Source organism: Uranotaenia lowii, chromosome 1 (assembly GCF_029784155.1).
Source record: "Uranotaenia lowii strain MFRU-FL chromosome 1, ASM2978415v1, whole genome shotgun sequence".
In the NCBI taxonomy this organism is placed as follows: domain Eukaryota; kingdom Metazoa; phylum Arthropoda; class Insecta; order Diptera; family Culicidae; genus Uranotaenia; species Uranotaenia lowii.
In genome coordinates this window covers 204,341,519-204,358,066 of record NC_073691.1, presented here as the reverse complement: position 1 = coordinate 204,358,066, position 16,548 = coordinate 204,341,519, and the positions used below count along the sequence as shown (strand labels likewise).

Here is a 16,548-nt window from a genome sequence, read left to right as displayed (position 1 = left end):
GGCCTCATAGAGTTGCAGTGGATCGAAGTAACCTAGAGGACCTGTGCTCAGTGCTCCCTGAGCCAAGGTTGATCCTGGGTGACTTCAATTCACATGGAACTGTCTGGGGAGAACAAATTGATGACAGTCGTTCTACTCTTATCTATGATATTTGTGATAGTTTCAATTTAACAATTTTGAACACGGGTGAAAAAACACGAGTACCTAAACCTCCTGCAAGACAAAGCGCAATTGACCTCTCACTCTGCTCAAATTCACTATCATTGGATTGCCAGTGGAAGGTAGTCCCTGATCCCAATGGTAGTGATCATTTGCCTATCAAAATTACAATCACCAATGGGGTCAGCTCTTCGAATTCTACTAATATGACATATGACCTTACAAGACACATCGACTGGAAAAAGTACTCGGACGAAATAACAACAGCCATCGATTCTATTAATGTTTTGCCTCCTTTAGAGGAGTACCACTTTCTTTCACGTTTGATACATGAAAGTGCACTTTGCGCACAAACATAACCCATCCCAGATTCATCAGTTCCTCGAAGGCCTCCAAACCCATGGTGGGATCAGCAGTGTTCCAAGCTCTATAAGGACAAATCAAAAGCATTCAAAGATTTTCGGAAATATGGAACTCTCGTCCTTTTTGATGCTTATGTTTCCCTTGAAAATCAGTTCAAAAAATTAATCAAAGGGAAAAAGAAGGCGTATTGGCGGAATTTTGTGGGTGGTTTATCACGGGAAACTTCCTTGAGTACTTTATGGAAAGTTGCACGAAGCATGCGTAATCGATCATCTACAAATGAAAGTGAAGAACATACACATAGATGGATATTCAACTTCGCACGGAAAATCTGTCCAGATTTTACACCTGTGCAAAAAATAATCCGGAACGTGCCTCCTGATAGGTGTGGTCTGGATTCCAGCTTCTCGATGGTCGAATTTTCACTTGCTCTCCTCTCTTGCAACAATTCAGCTCCGGGAATTGATAAAATCAAATTTAACTTGTTGAAAAACCTTCCGGACGCCGCAAAATTTCGCTTGTTAAATTTATTTAATCAATTCTTGGAGAATAACATTGTTCCCCAAGAGTGGAGACAAGTGAAAGTTATCGCTATCCAAAAGCCCGGAAAACCAGCGTCCGATGCGAATTCGTACCGTCCTATAGCGATGTTGTCTTGTATACGAAAATTGATGGAGAAAATGATTTTGTTTCGTTTGGATAAATGGGTAGAAGCAAATGGTCTCCTTTCAGATACTCAATTTGGGTTTCGAAGGGGCAAAGGGACAAACGATTGTCTTGCTTTGCTGTCTTCAGAGATACAAATGGCGTACGCAAAACGTGAGCAAATGGCTTCAGTGTTTCTAGACATAAAGGGAGCTTTTGATGCAGTTTCAATAGAGGTGTTGTCAGACAAATTGCACTCCCGGGGTCTGCCTCCTCTATTGAACAACATCTTATACAGCTTGCTTTGTGAGAAACATCTGAACTTTGCTCAGGGAGATATTGCAATTAAAAGGACCTCTTACATGGGCCTCCCACAGGGTTCATGTTTGAGTCCACTTTTGTACAACTTTTACGTAAATGACATCGACAGTTGTCTCTCTGAAGGCTGCACTCTAAGACAACTTGCAGATGACGGCGTGGTGTCTGTCACAGGTTCTACTGAGTCTCATCTGCTCAGACCTTTACAAGATACTTTAGACAGATTGTCTTCCTGGGCTTTGGGGCTTGGGATTGAGTTTTCTCCTCAGAAAACGGAGATGGTTGTTTTCTCTAAGAAACGTAGACCTGCTCAACCTAAGCTTCAACTTCTAGGCCGAACGATCACTCAATCGAGGTGTTTTAAGTATCTTGGGGTTTGGTTTGATTCCAAGTGTACTTGGAGAGCCCACATTGAGTATCTGAAAGGAAAATGCCAACAAAGAATCAATTTTCTCCGATCAATCACTGGCACCTGGTGGGGAGCCCATCCAGAAGATCTTTTAAAATTGTATCGAACAACTATTCTCTCAGTGATGGAATATGGTAGCTTCTGTTTCCAGTCAGCTGCCAAAACTCACCTCCTCAAACTCGAGCGTATCCAATACCGTTGTCTTCGCATCGCCTTGGGCTGTATGCCCTCAACGCACAACATGAGTCTTGAAGTTTTGGCAGGAATACTCCCTTTGAAAGATCGATTCAATCTACTATCACTTCGGTTCCTCATCAGGTGTGAGGTCATGAACCCACTGGTGATTGTAAATTTTGACAGGCTACTTGAGCAAAATTTTCAAACCAGGTTTATGTCTATATACCATGTCCTCATGTCAATGCAGGTAAACCCTTCTTCATTCTCTCCAACTCGTGTTTGTAGCCCAGACTACGATCATTCTTCTGTCCAGTTTGATTTGTCTATGCAGCAGGAAATTTGTGGAATCCCGGTCCCACATCGCTCCCTTCTGATTCCAAGAATTTTCGAAGCTAAATATAGACACGTCGATGCTGATAAAATGTACTTTACTGATGGATCACTTATAGAGGAATCAACAGGATTTGGAGTGTTCAACGAAATATCTAGCGCCTCTTACAGCCTCGAGTCACCATGCTCTGTGTATATAGCAGAGTTAGCAGCTATTCATTGTGCTTTGGACAGTATCGCATCACGGCCAGATGGACACTACTATATTGTAACGGATAGTCTGAGCTCTGTTGAAGCAATCCATTCGATAAAACCGGGAAAGCACTCGCCGTACTTCCTCGAGAAGATACGAAATAATTAGAGTGCTTTATCAAAACGTCGCTTTACCATCACCTTTGTTTGGGTTCCCTCTCATTGCTCGATAGAGGGTAATGAGAAGGCAGACTCTCTGGCAAAGGTGGGGGCGATGGAAGGCGACACGTACCAGCGTGAAATTGCCTTCAACGAATTTTACTTTTTAGTTCGAAGAAACTCTCTTGTCAACTGGCAGCGCAAATGGTACGAGGATGACAAGGGTCGGTGGCTGCACTCGATTATCCCAAGGGTAAGCCTTTGTAGGATCGCCCCTCAATGATAAGTGTTGTGATTGTCTACATCTACAACAAATATAAGTTTATGTATGATCAAAGACGGCATTGGACAAGAGGCAGGGAGTGATTTGACAGTTTAGGAGTGAAAACGTGGAAATTAGAAGCTGAGTATTTGATAGAAGAATAATCGTTTCCAAATCGGGAAATGATTTAACTGGACTCTACAAATTGGCGACGAGGATGGGATGTGAAAACGTTGATGATTTATTGATACGAATCTTCCACCCAAAGAAATCAGATGTATTCGATTTTTCCCTAGGTGGTAGCTGTACTTGTACCGGCAGTTGCAGTACACATTATTTTTCATTCCTCGCGACCTGCTGTGAACTACAAATTGGTAATTGTGAAAACAATGCGAAGATCTCGAGGGATTTTTATGATTGAATGTCAGTTCCATGGGATGATGATTGCATCCTTAGTAAGTATATTGAAAGTAAAGTTCCTTGTGTTGTCCAAGTTGTTTGCGTGAGCGCAAATCGCCTGTTGCGAAGTTCCTTGTGTGAGCACAAGTTGTTTGGGTGAGCCCAAATCATGTCCTGTAGCGAAGTTCCTTGTGTGAGCACAAGTTTTTTGGGTGAGCCCAAATCATGTCCTGTAGCGGAGTTCCTTGTGTGAGCACAAGTTGTTTGCGTGAGCGCAAATCATGTGCTGTTGGGAAGTTCCTTGTGTGAGCACAAGTTGTTTGGGTGAGCGCAAACTATTTCCTGCTGCGGAAAAATTGCGTGAGCGCAATGAGATGCCGTTAGATGCGTGAGCGCATACGGAGTACTGCGTGAGCGCATATGTGTGATGTTTGCGGAGTGCAAACGGGGAGACGAGTTCTTCAAATTGTTTTTGCGTAAGCGCAAAGAGCTATATGAGCAAGCACATTTTGAAATATGTCTGGTGAATATGTGTGGGCATTAAAATGCATGTGTGGGCACATGAAAATGACATTTATCTAAGATATGTTACGCGAAATTTGAGAATTCCTTTGCTCAAATTGGAGAAAGAGATCTTTTCAAAAGAAAAAAAGGAAAGAATAGTGTAAATGCTAGCTGAAATCTAGTGCAAGTTCGCAGAAGTTTGGAGAAACATGATCAGTACTCCTGTAGAAGTGACTCATTTGATAAATGCTCGATGAAAATGGCATTGTACTGTTGTGTAAATGCTAGCTGAAATCTAGGGCAATTTCGCAGAGAAACATGAACATTACTTCTGTTGAATATTCAATGTAAATGCGAATGTATAAAGTGACTCATTTGGTAAATGCTCGATGAATATGGCATTGTACCAACCAATGGCAACCAATGTATTTCTATGTTTACGTAGAACATTGGTCTTAAAAAAGTAAAGGGGGGATTGTAGGATCGCCCCTCAATGATAAGTGTTGTGATTGTCTACATCTACAACAAATATAAGTTTATGTATGATCAAAGACGGCATTGGACAAGAGGCAGGGAGTGATTTGACAGTTTAGGAGTGAAAACGTGGAAATTAGAAGCTGAGTATTTGATAGAAGAATAATCGTTTCCAAATCGGGAAATGATTTAACTGGACTCTACAGCCTTAAACCATGGTTTAATAGATTGGACCTGAGTCGAGATTTTATTCGTATATTTTCCCGTCTCATGTCCAATCATTATTCCTTAGACGCGGTACTCTATCGTTTGAATATTGCTAGCAGCAATTTGTGTAGTTGCGGCCAAGGTTACCACGACATCGAGCATATTGTTTGGTCGTGCGAGGTCCATCTTGTCGCTAGAACGAATTTGATAGACTCCCTTCGGGCCCGACGAAAACCACCCTATGTTCCAGTGAGAGATGTGCTGGGTGTGATGGACTTGGACTACATGTTCGAAATATATCTTTTCCTAAAAGCTATTGATCTTCGTCTATAATTTCTTCTTATTTTCATATTTCCCTATCTATCTTCTTTTTTCTTTAAAAGTGAACTAGATATAAGCACACAATTGTAATTAAACAAAACGAGTTTGGCTCCTTAAAGCCTAAAGGTATGAGCCGTTTCAAATAAAGAATTTACAAAAAAAAAAAAAAAAAAGGCTTTCGGAATATGTATATGATCATGACCTTATTAATCAATCCCGAAAACTCTTTACAGCAAAACTAATAGATCCCTCCGCACAAATAAAACAAAGTGAAATTAATTTATACAAATCTAAAAATAAGACTTATTATTTCAAGTGTGTACCACAGGTAAGCGCAATGCTCAGCTTTTATTCTTTTACATATTAATAATAAACAGGAAAGTTGTAAACATCAGAAGCAGTAGACCTTGATGTCAGCCTAGAGCCCTTTCCCTCTTACCAATATAAGGAGCCTTCTGTTGGAATTATGTCTCCTACTTCTTGCCCTTCAGCGGAGCCAAACCCTTGCGGGCTCGTCGGGCGTTTTCCAGCGCCTTGTGTTTCGCCACTCGCTTCTTCTGGCCTTCAGCCTTCTTAGCGGCGTCCTTCTTGTCGCGCACTTCCTTGTTCTTGGCGAGCTGCTTCTCGCGATTCTTCTCCTGGGCCAGGAATTTGAACGCGGTGTTGTTCTTGCGCAGCTCGATGTTTCGGGCCTTGCAGGCAGCAACAATACGCTCGTACTTGCGCTTCTTGGCGGCCAGCAATGCACGTCGCTTGGTAACCTCGGCGTACGGGTTCAATTTGACCAGTTGACGAGTGTTGGTCAACGGGTTCAGACGACGTACATGACGATGGACAGTCTTCTTGGCTGGTTTCAGAACCTTGCGAATTTCTTCGCTCTTCAGCAGACGAGACAAGTCGGTGTTGGACATGATCGGGTTCGGCAGATTGTAGTCCTTCTTGACCGTGGACTTGGTCTTCCAGGTGCCGTAGATGTCATTCAACTGGGCGAAGGCCGACTCGGTCCAAACACATAGACGGCCTACATGACCACCTGGAGCCAACTTCAGCAGATTCAGACGAGAAACCTTCATCGTATCAACTCCGGGAATGTTACGGAAGGCCTTGCGCATACCTTCATCCTGGGAGTAGATGATCAAGGGTCCCCGGCGTTGAACACGACGACGGTTGCGCATCTTACCACGGCCAGCACGCAGACGCTGCGATTTGTACACCTTCTGGACATCGGCCCAAACCTTGGAACGGCGCAGGAAAGCGACGGCTTGCTTGGTCTTCTGGATCTTTTGGATTTCATCCGAAACAACCAGTGGCAACTCAGAGATACCATCGATGACATGTCCTACGGATAAAACAAAACAATTAAATTTATTTAGTTGAAGTCTTGAAGTTTGCCTCAAAAGGTAGCTGGAACTGTTACACAAGGTCAAGTTTTTTTTTCTAAGGTTTCCAAAAAAAACAACAAAAATGACGATTTAGATGGTATAGCAAGACACTGGAAAGTTAATCGTAGTACAGACCGCTTTCGATTTTGTTTGGGACGGTTTTTTGAAACAATATTAACTAATATTTTCCGCCTTTACAGGGAGGACCAATATATTTTAGAAAACGCCTTAAATGTGCTCTTTAACGTTGGTAGAATGTAACAATTGCATTAAGTGCACAAAAATAACAATAATAATAAATTTCATGAAACAATATAATAATTGTAAAGTGCTCAAAAATGACAAAAATAATTGAAATTTTATAAATTTTCAAACAAAAAAAAGCAAAAAATAATTAAAAATGACTTAAAATGATCAAAAATTTCCGAAAGATTATTCTAATGACGCTTGGAACCGATCTTTGAAGCCGCCTTATACAAAACGCAAATTAGGGACCGTCCATAAATGATGTCACGCAAAATTTGGAAAATTTTAACCCCCCCTCCCCCCTCTGTCACATATTGTCACAACTTCCGTAACCCCCCTTTTTGCATTACGTCACGTTTTCCTAACCCCCCCCCCCCCCCCCTGGAGTAAAATTTTCAACACTTTAGAAGTTTGATTAATAATGTTGCTTTTTAAATTCATCAGTTTTATTCGAAGAATTGAAAGTAAAGGTTAACAACTTTTAACAAGCCTTCAATCATTGCTTAAAACACATTTCAATCATGAGTCCGAGGATTATGTTAATAACTTTCCATATCAATGATCGGGAAAGTCGAGGCAGTAGCTGCAGCATCAGCGTCGATGTTGAAACCATCCAAATCTAGTTCCTCTTCTTCAATCCATTCACAATCCAAATCATCTAGCTAAGCAATCCTGTTCACGTTTTGCCACAATTTTAGTGAGACGGACTTTCCTGAGTGTTGCAGTGGAAGTGTTGTTGTAAACTTGCTTATGCTCATCAAATTTACCAAAAGTGATTACGTGAGTATTATTATTCATTAAATGAATGGTGCGAGCATAATTTAATTGAACTTAGGATAAAATTATGTGTTATTGTTTTGCTATTTTCTTTTTTTTTAGTAATGATAAGTGATGTCACGCTCAAGCTGACCCCCTCTCCCCCCCATGTCACAAATTGTCACAAAAATCGAAACCCCCCCTCCCCCCCTAACGCGTGACATCATTAATGGACGGCCCCTTAAACAAATTCAAGCGTGAGTTTTCAAAAGGACGTATGTAACATCAGACAAAATCTGAGAAAAAGGAGGGACAAAATTATGTTAATAATGTGAGCAGTTATCCTACATACATACGATATATCCTGGCCATCGTCTAAGTGATATTTTTTTAGATTCTAAGATTTTTCTTCTAGTGAAATCTCAAGAAACTGTATGCAATCTCACTTAAAGTTGACTATCCTTGACCTTGTACAACAGTTATATGCTAACTTTGAGGCTACCGTAATTTCGAATAATAAACTTAAACTAAACTTAAACTTCAAGTTTCATTCTTACGAATAATAAATTTAAAGGATTTTTTTCTGTAATATGATAATACCCTTAGTACATCAAGAAATATATACCGTATTTGTTTATGCCGAGTGTTGCACTAGTGTTGCACTGGTGCACCACTAGGTGCTGTCAAACTGTTTGTTTATTCGGACGGTGTTGCACTGGTTTTGACCTGTCGGAGTTCTGCTTACGGACGGTGGCCCACCGATAATTTTGCCAGTGTTGCGAGAGAGCGTGTGAGTGAGCGAGGTAGCAATACACTGGCGAGGATTTGTGTTTGTTTTTATCGGGTACGGTGGAACACTCCACGAGTGGAGAAAACAAATACAGTAATAGTTGGTTCCTAATTTTGGACAACCGGAATATGTTGTCGATTCTCAAATAAAGAAACCTCGCAATACTACACGGGGTTGAAGATATTGACCTTGTTCGTAAGTTATATTAACGTCATAGAAACAAACTAGTAACTCACCGCGAGATTGAACCAGAGCTGGTACACCGGATGCGGCAATTGCGGACACCAACGCGTACCGCTTGAGGTTCACGTTGATGCGACGGTGCCAACGACGCCAGGTCTTGGTCGGGGCAAACATTCGTCCACCACGGCACATGTTACCGAAGGCACCCTGGCCGGAACGATGGGTACCACCACCCCGAACACGGGGAATACGAGCCACAGCGCGACCAGTACCCCATGATTCAGCAGACGTTTGGTGTCCGGCGTATTCGCTCACGGCGTACGGCTGCCGACGGTTACGGCGCATTAGCTGCGAAACTTCGCTGACCACATCCGGACGGATCGGGGCCTTGAAGAGGAACGGCAGCGATAGGCTCTTGTCCTTCAGAGCTTCATTTTTGTCAGAGTAGATACTGACCAGCGGACGGGAAGCCGTCAAACTCTAAAATATAGAGAAAAAAAAATAGAATCCCCAACACATTTTTAGTTACAGGAAATTGTGGATGTAAACAATTGCAAATAACGTTTTCAATAATAAAAAAATACAGATTGTGATATTCAAAAAATTTCATCACATTTGGCAAGAATCACACCATTGAACACCATCTAGTATTAACAAACTTTGAACGAAAGGAATCCAAGTAACCTTTCGCAGGATGTCAACAATATCAACACATTTTGAATCAGCATCGCAAAATTATTATTTTAACAATTGCACGGAATTTTCAGGCTAAAACTAATGAACTTTACATCCAATCAATCTCTCATCACACTAGATACCATTTTTTAATGCAACTAACCATTTTCGCTCAAGTTGTCGCTAGGAAAATTCAAAAAATTAATCGACTTGTACTTGTTAAAGCACGTCCGCCATGCCACGGAGGACTTGAAAAAGAATCGTCAAAAGCGGAAACAGACTGAAGAGGCTTTTCAAACTGTCAAAATTGCCGGCTGATCCGGAAATTTCAGTTCAGTGGCGGGGTTGATTTGTTTCTAATGCTGCATGGGATGCATCTTGTCATTGAATGTTTTGTTTATTGAACGTACGAATTTATTTATCTAACTTTTCCTTCTTATTTAATAACTTTCTGGACAAAAAGTGAAGTTTACTAATTTTAAATGGCTGGTGAAGTGCTTGTAGATGCGTTGCCATACATAGATCTTGGATATGACGATCCTGGAGTACGAGAAGCGGTAAATATTGTTAAGATTGAAGCTTTTACTTCTTTTCGAGCGAAAATAGAGCTGCTCCCATGAATCAGCAATAATCATTCAGCTCAAAAAGGCCTTTTACTATACACGCTAAGTTAGGTTATTCCAATTGGGTGCAACTTTCTTGAGTAGCTTGAGTTGTGCGATTTAATAAGTGGTTAATTCTTAACCAAAAATAATCAAGGGTCAAATTTACCGTAAATTTAATTTCGAAGTAAATCATTTTTGTTACGTAATTTTGAAATTTTCGCTAACTGAAGTCAATTGTTGGAAAAAAAAATCTGAAAAATGAACATAGACATACATTCTAATTCCTTCAAACTGCGCACTGTGATTTTTTTTTTGATTCACCTGAAGCCGAGCATTTATTTCAAACAAAAATTCTTAATTTCGATTTCTGTTGCAGGCTATGGCCATGGTTGAAGAAGAATGTCGACGCTATAGACCAACAAAAAACTATCTTGAACATTTACCAGCACTTAACAGTAACGTATTCGAGACGGAATTGATGACTGCAGAATTTGAACGTATTCAAAACCGTCTTCCAATGGAACCCCTTAGTATGAAGCGTTACGAGCTCCCTCCACCACCGGCTGGTAAAATGTCTGAAGTGTCCGCGTGGGCTGAGAGTGTTGACAATTCGATGGCCCAATTAGAGCATCAGTCTGTTCGTGCGGTCAACTTGGAACTTATGATGGAATATGGGTGTGAGATGTGGAAATCATATCTCGAAATACTAACATCGATGCAGGCAAAGGCTCAGGTTCGTTTAGAAGAAATCAAGAAAGAAATACATGATATCAATTGGAAGCGTAAATCGAAACAGACACAGGGCGGAGAAAAGCTCCGTTCACTTGAAGCTCAGTGGGTTATGTTGGTTTCAAAAAATTACGAAATAGAGCAAGCTTGTGCTAAACTTGAAGAACGGATACATCAGAGGAAAAGTGATATACAAGCACAACGGGAAAATGACGATGACTAATTCAGTTGTATATATCATTCATTCTACATTATGATAAAGTATCATACACAAAATAAGCTGAGTTTTTCTATCTTTTTCAAACATGTTCGAAAACAAGAAAGAAAAGTTCATTACTGCTTTAAATCGCACTTAAATTTAATTCTTTAATCGACGTTATTTTTTTTTTTTAAATTTTATTGCATCGTTAGGGTGTGAATTACAATTGAAAAGGGAATATTGAAGCATCGAAGGCGACGAAAGGATAGCAAAAGATAATTTATTCAATCTTTTAAAATTGACTACCTCAAGTATTCCTCGGGCTGCATTTATGCTACACAAATAACACACGACGTATAGTCCTGTTTGCCGCTGATAGTGTTCGTGATATTGTGCAGGTTGTATCACCAACACTTTTCAGTTTTGGGACAATCAACCTCAAAAAACGACCATGTGTGTCGACCGGCTGCTCGGTTTTTGTACTGAGAGTTTTTAAGGTTAATAGACGATGGAAGCGCTGCCGAATTTGGGTGATGGTTTTGCATTAGTGCAAGCGGGATGCAGCTAAAATTTCACCCAACTTTTGACAGATCTTACGGGTTTTTCTTAAGGAGAGAAAGAATAACTTTTCGATTCCATCGCCCATTGTCCCGTCTCATCTGTACACGCTCAGCAAGTGTGCGTAAGAAATGTCAAAAACAACTCTATTACAAGACACGACACTTAACGTTTTTACTAACGGAAAAAGAAATTAAGGGCCCTATTACATAAGTCGAGTCGAGTAACTCGACTCGACTTTAGTCACTTTCGAGTCGAGCGAAATGTCGTATTACGGTAGTCGAGTGAAAAAGCCGAGTCACGAACTTTCAAGCACTCGACTCAGTCGAGCTTCTCGACTGAAATTCGACTCGACTCGTTGTGGTGACCGAAGAAAGAATTTCTTTTTAATGTTTATTAACCACTCGCGCACAAACTTTCCTTCACAAAAGACGCCAAAAGAATGACCGTTTTTTTTTTCATTCGATTGTATCATCCTTTCACGTTGCACATACACTTTGGCTGATGTCATGCTGAAGCAACTAGCAACGCGACCTACAACGCAACGTTCACACGACTAACCAGCTCTCATTTGATCTCCATGGAAATCGCGCAGACCTGTCATACTGGTCGCTTTGTATAGCGCGACCAATCTGATGCCAATGTGTTTTGTAGCGCGACTAGTAGGAAATCCAATAGGAATATTGTTTTTTCTCGATTTGAAGCAGTGATTCCGGGTTTAAAGCACAATAGTACGAAGATCTGTCCGAACTTGTGATAATAAACTAAAAAATATCTTAATCGGCGAGAAAATTTTCATGAATTCTCAGTTCCGGCAAAAAAAACAAGGAATTTTGTCGGTTCAAATTTTGGCATTCTTGCAATCCGGGTCGTGATTTGATGAGTTTTTGATGGCTCCCGAAAGAAAGGAGACGATTCAAAGCATTATCAGATGTAGAGAAGTGATGATTTGTAGGGAATTTCAAAGTCACAGGTCGCGCCAGCATGACATACCAATGCAATGTAACGCAATCTTATTGGAACGTTGCGTTGCTAGTTGTTTCAGCATGACATCAGCCTTTCAAGACGGCCTTAATAGGATTCATTCTGCTCAATTTCTCACACCCACACCTAATTCGATCAATGAATGCGTTACCGAATCATAGGCCCAATGCTAAATAATATTCCGTGTTGCCAGAGAACGTTTATAAGAGTATCAGCAGCGGTCAGGTGTCAAAGCTATAATAACACTCCATTTTGACACTTCGACGACGCACCACAAGGTTTCAAACCAGGTGTTATCTTGCTCCTGGGTGTTAAAAAAGCGAGCCAGGAGTCAAATATGAATACCGACCAGCTCCTGATTTGACAGGTGTCTGGGGAAAATTTACAAAAGAAAATAGCAACAAACAACAACAACACCTATCGATGCGTCACCAGTGGCAAAAATTGGAACCAGTTTAGCACTTACCAGTGCGCAAATGAGCTGCCAAAACTAAAATAAGACCGAAAATGTGTCTCGGGTTAACACCTGAGATAGCACTTACCGGTACTGATGCTCTAAGAGTATCAGCAGCGGTCAGGTGTCAAAGCTATAATAACACTCCATTTTGACACTTCGACGGCGCACCGCAAGGTTTCAAACCAGGTGTTATCTTGCTCCTGGGTGTTAAAAAAGTGAGCCAGGAGCGAAATTTGAATACCGACCAGCTCCTGATTTGACAGGTGCTAAAGTGTCTAGGGAAAATTCCCAAGCGAAAATAGCAACAAACAACAACAACACCTATCGATGCGTCACTAGTGGCAAAAATGGAAACAAGTTTAGCACTTACCGGTGCGCAAATGAGCTGCTAAAGCTAAAATAAGACCTAGAATGTGTCCCGGGTTAACACCTGGGATAGCACTTACCGGTACTGGTGCTCTAAGCATTCATTATTAAAAGATTTAAATGTTATTTGAATATTATAATTTAATTTCTATCTAACTGCTTATTTGTACTCCTATCCACCACACTCGTCTACTGTAATACCAAAATGGCTCACTCGAGTAAAATGACTCGTGACTCGTCTTATGTAATAGGGCCCTAAATTTTCCTTTTTTTGTATAATAAAACAGGCTGGCGTTCGTAAATTGTGAACATCTGTATGCAAAAGCATTGAAAGGTTAATTTTGGTTTGACATTTACCATAAAAAACGATTGTCTCCATGCTGCATCACCCAAAAAAATCAAAAGGTTTAAATCAAGGTTTCAAATCAAAAGGTTTAAAGGTTTAAAGGTTGAATTCATATCGCCGCGGCGTTTAAAACTTGTCTAAAAACACGCCCATCTCCTATTGACCCATGCAGCAAAATAAAGCATGTTGAACTGTCAACATAAAAATCAAAACAATCCAAGATCCCTGGATGCGACCCTGCGCTTATTTGGTTTCGCGAGTGCGAACTGGCGTTTATGCGGTTTTCATGCCATCGTGCCATGCTCCGGCAGTCAGTCCGAGCAAGAACTGTCATTAGATAACTTTTATACATGTGATTCGCCGTCGCGGTTTCGGTCGGGTGCAAGATTATCCATAAAGTAAAAATAACGGGAGCGCGCCGCTGAAATACTCGATAGTTAAAGTGAATTTAGGAAAATCTAGTGAATAGTAATAATGTGCAGTGTTGGTTCATAAGATTGGCAAGAAAAGACCAATATCCAAGAGGAGAAAAGCAGCCCTAAGTTGAAAAAAATTCACGTGAAAACCCAGACTACTCGGATCGGGCTGTTTTTTTTGTTCGAGGAAGTCGAAAAATGTGGAAACTTGTTTGATTTTTGAAAGTTGCTTGGACAGCTGAAGGGAACAATATCCAATAAAATTAACTGCGGAATTACATTGGAATGTGTATTTAAAGGATGGTTATCCTCGAGAGGTTGTCCAGCATTAAAAGAATGTGAAAACCCCAGGATTAAAATTCCAGTGAATGGTAGGTGTATTGTGCAAAGCTACAAAAAATATGTTAAGTAAAAAACGTGGTGTGGTGATTTGCGGAAAATTTTGGCTTTTGAAGGTTTGAAAAGTGCATTTTTCCGTTGCTACGATACTTCTCGACCGGTGTTACACAATCTGCGCAAATTTTCACTTTGATTATGGATACAGTCAACTGTTGAATATAAATTTACTATACATCAAGTTACAACGTGGGTGTTTCAGAACCAGGCGCTGCTGCGGTGAGGAATAATAACATCTAAATTTAAAAGTAGGTACTAAGCAACCCGGCTTTTAATTCAAAGCCATCGGTAATTTGAACGAGTTCAATTGGGGCAACTCCTGGTCGTGAATTAAAAAATTCTCTGCCATTCGTATCTTCGAGGGAGGGATTTTTCCAAACAAAAATAGCCCTAACAAAATATTATGAACGACATAACCTAGCAAGACCAACAAGACGTGCTTCATATGTTCGATGCTGGCTGGCTGGCTGACTGGTTTTGATTCATTATTGCTGATCCACTCTTTTTTTCTATTTCTGCGATAGCTGATTTGGGCTCCCGTAGGGTACCACTGTAAAAAAAATTACAGTATTCAAGAAAAAAATGAGCATTATTGTTCTACATAAGGATTATTTATCGACTGAAATTAAATCGGATGAACAAGCGGAAAACATTGAAAGATGATTTAATAAAAAGTTGTCAAACAAACATGTATACCAAATATTATTATCGGATTATCTATTGTTTATAAAACAAAAAATTGTGTTTGCCTTGAGCTTGGTCAATCAGCGGTCAAAATCACGGAAAAATGAATAATAAAAAAAAACCTGTTTGCGATGGGGTCAATCAGCGGACAAATTCACGAAAAAAAATGAAAACCTGTAGTTGTTTAAAAAAGTTTAGAGTTCGACGACACGGTAGCGATCATTCATTGAATGTTGGATTTCGTGCTATGTTTTGCAGTCGGAGTTATCCGTATAAGGTTTAACTGAAAAGCGGTTAGCGTGTAGAAAACCGTCAGATTTTATATTGATTTGACAGATCGCACAAATTTCGCAGTTATGAGTGCGCAGTCCAATTTTTTTGCGATGCGAATGGTATTATTTCCTATAATAGATTATTTACCGTACACAACTCCTTTTTTAACTTCTCATATACGATTTGTTACATTTTAACGACAACATAATTGAATTCGACCAGCATATAATATATCAAAGACGCATTTATCGCATCAAAAATCTTCGTCATGCTAAATTCGTTAATTCTCAGGCTATGGAAAAATGTGTTTTCAAATATTTTCAATAATGTAGATTGTTTTTTGTTTTGTCTGGGTTTTTAACGCTCGTAATTAATTCAATCTCAATGAATACTAAGAATAATAATATTTCATTCCGATGACTTCATGTTTTGTGCTCTCTTGCAAAATAATGATTTGAAGATTGATTCAAGAATTTACTTCTTAACTTTTCAATAAAATTAGTGAGTAAGAGTGATTTTTTTAACTGTGTTTACTGCTCCGGCTAGCCTACCGCACGGAAGGCTACCGTCGCGCGATTAGAAATTTTCCCAGTAACCGCAATATTTTTCCATTCCACATCACAAACGAGTGATTGAACCAATACGTATAGAGAACCTCAAAAGTGGAAGAAGCATGGCAAGGTGTGACTGTAACTACCTACCTAGCTGAAGGTATATTTCGGTTGCTTTTGTTCAACTTTCGTTGCCTAAATTATATTTGTGGAGAGAATTCAAGAAAACTTCCAAGAGGATAAAAAAAAGCATCCCTGGAAAAAGCATGAGCAATAAGCATGTATCCTGTGATTGAGACTGAAGCACCTTTTTTGTTGTTTCTACCTGGTTTACAGAATCTGAAAGGGAACAGGCAAACTTCCGCATGTGAAACAGATCAATTCGCACACACGCATTTCACATGTTTCAATTCCTTATCAAATGTGTAATCTGGCCAAACATTGTTCTTATGATATATGGTTATAAATTAATTTAGCAATGCTTATTATATTCACATTAATTATTATTTTACTTAAATAATAATTTATTCAATGCAATTACGGTAGGCTTAAAGTTAATGTAACTATTGCACAAGGTCAAAGAAATACAGTTATTCAGGAGAGATTGAATAATACAAAACTCTACTAATTCTTTTGGTTCAAAAATCACTGTCTGAGCTTCCACTTGAAGGTTGCCATGGATTCCGCTTATTTGGTTTGTATTGGGAGTTGGTTCCAGTGAGACGCGCCATAAATCAGGATACTTTTCCTAGATGTTGTTTCCTAATTGGTTGTTGAATACACAATAAAGTATTAAAAATTGCCTAGGATACATCAATTACTTTTTTGTGGTCGCTCCCTGGAAGCCCAGAAAAATACTTGCTATAAATCTCCTTATTTGATTTGTACAAAGTTAGTAGATTTAGAAACCTTGCAACGTAACTCAGGTATGATTCTCAGATAATATTCAGCTACAATTATATATTTTTACGTTATCCAAATCGAAGAAAAAGATTTAGAGGAAACCTGCTTCAACTGTACTGGCGCTATTCGC

General features: G+C 39.8%; 3 protein-coding genes across 5 annotated transcripts in view; 2 read left to right on the top strand and 1 right to left on the bottom strand.

Annotated features, from left to right (window-relative positions):
* Positions 1 to 5,194: 5,194 nt before the first annotated feature.
* On the bottom strand, positions 5,195 to 9,270 carry LOC129744668 (60S ribosomal protein L4-like). Its single transcript, XM_055737308.1, has 3 exons — positions 9,115 to 9,270; positions 8,330 to 8,756; positions 5,195 to 6,258 (listed from the first exon to the last, which is right to left on the bottom strand). Exons 1-3 carry the CDS (start codon positions 9,115 to 9,117, stop codon positions 5,393 to 5,395), a joined length of 1,296 nt encoding a protein of 431 aa, XP_055593283.1. The 5' UTR covers positions 9,118 to 9,270; the 3' UTR covers positions 5,195 to 5,392.
* A 64-nt stretch (positions 9,271 to 9,334) lies between these two features.
* On the top strand, positions 9,335 to 10,547 carry LOC129744676 (pre-mRNA-splicing factor SPF27-like). The gene is made up of 2 exons (XM_055737320.1): positions 9,335 to 9,508; positions 9,933 to 10,547. Exons 1-2 carry the CDS (start codon positions 9,434 to 9,436, stop codon positions 10,506 to 10,508), a joined length of 651 nt encoding a protein of 216 aa, XP_055593295.1. The 5' UTR covers positions 9,335 to 9,433; the 3' UTR covers positions 10,509 to 10,547.
* A 2,949-nt stretch (positions 10,548 to 13,496) lies between these two features.
* Positions 13,497 to 16,548, top strand: part of LOC129744649 (serine/arginine repetitive matrix protein 2-like) — a 37,279-nt gene continuing 34,227 nt past the window's right edge. Inside the window, exon 1 of one of the 3 annotated variants that reach the window (XM_055737280.1) lies at positions 13,497 to 13,982. The gene's annotated coding sequence lies outside the window, so the exon portion shown is untranslated. Of the gene's footprint in view, positions 13,983 to 14,002; positions 14,256 to 16,548 lie in introns of those variants that run through there. The other 2 variants (XM_055737297.1, XM_055737288.1) reach the window with 2 other exon arrangements.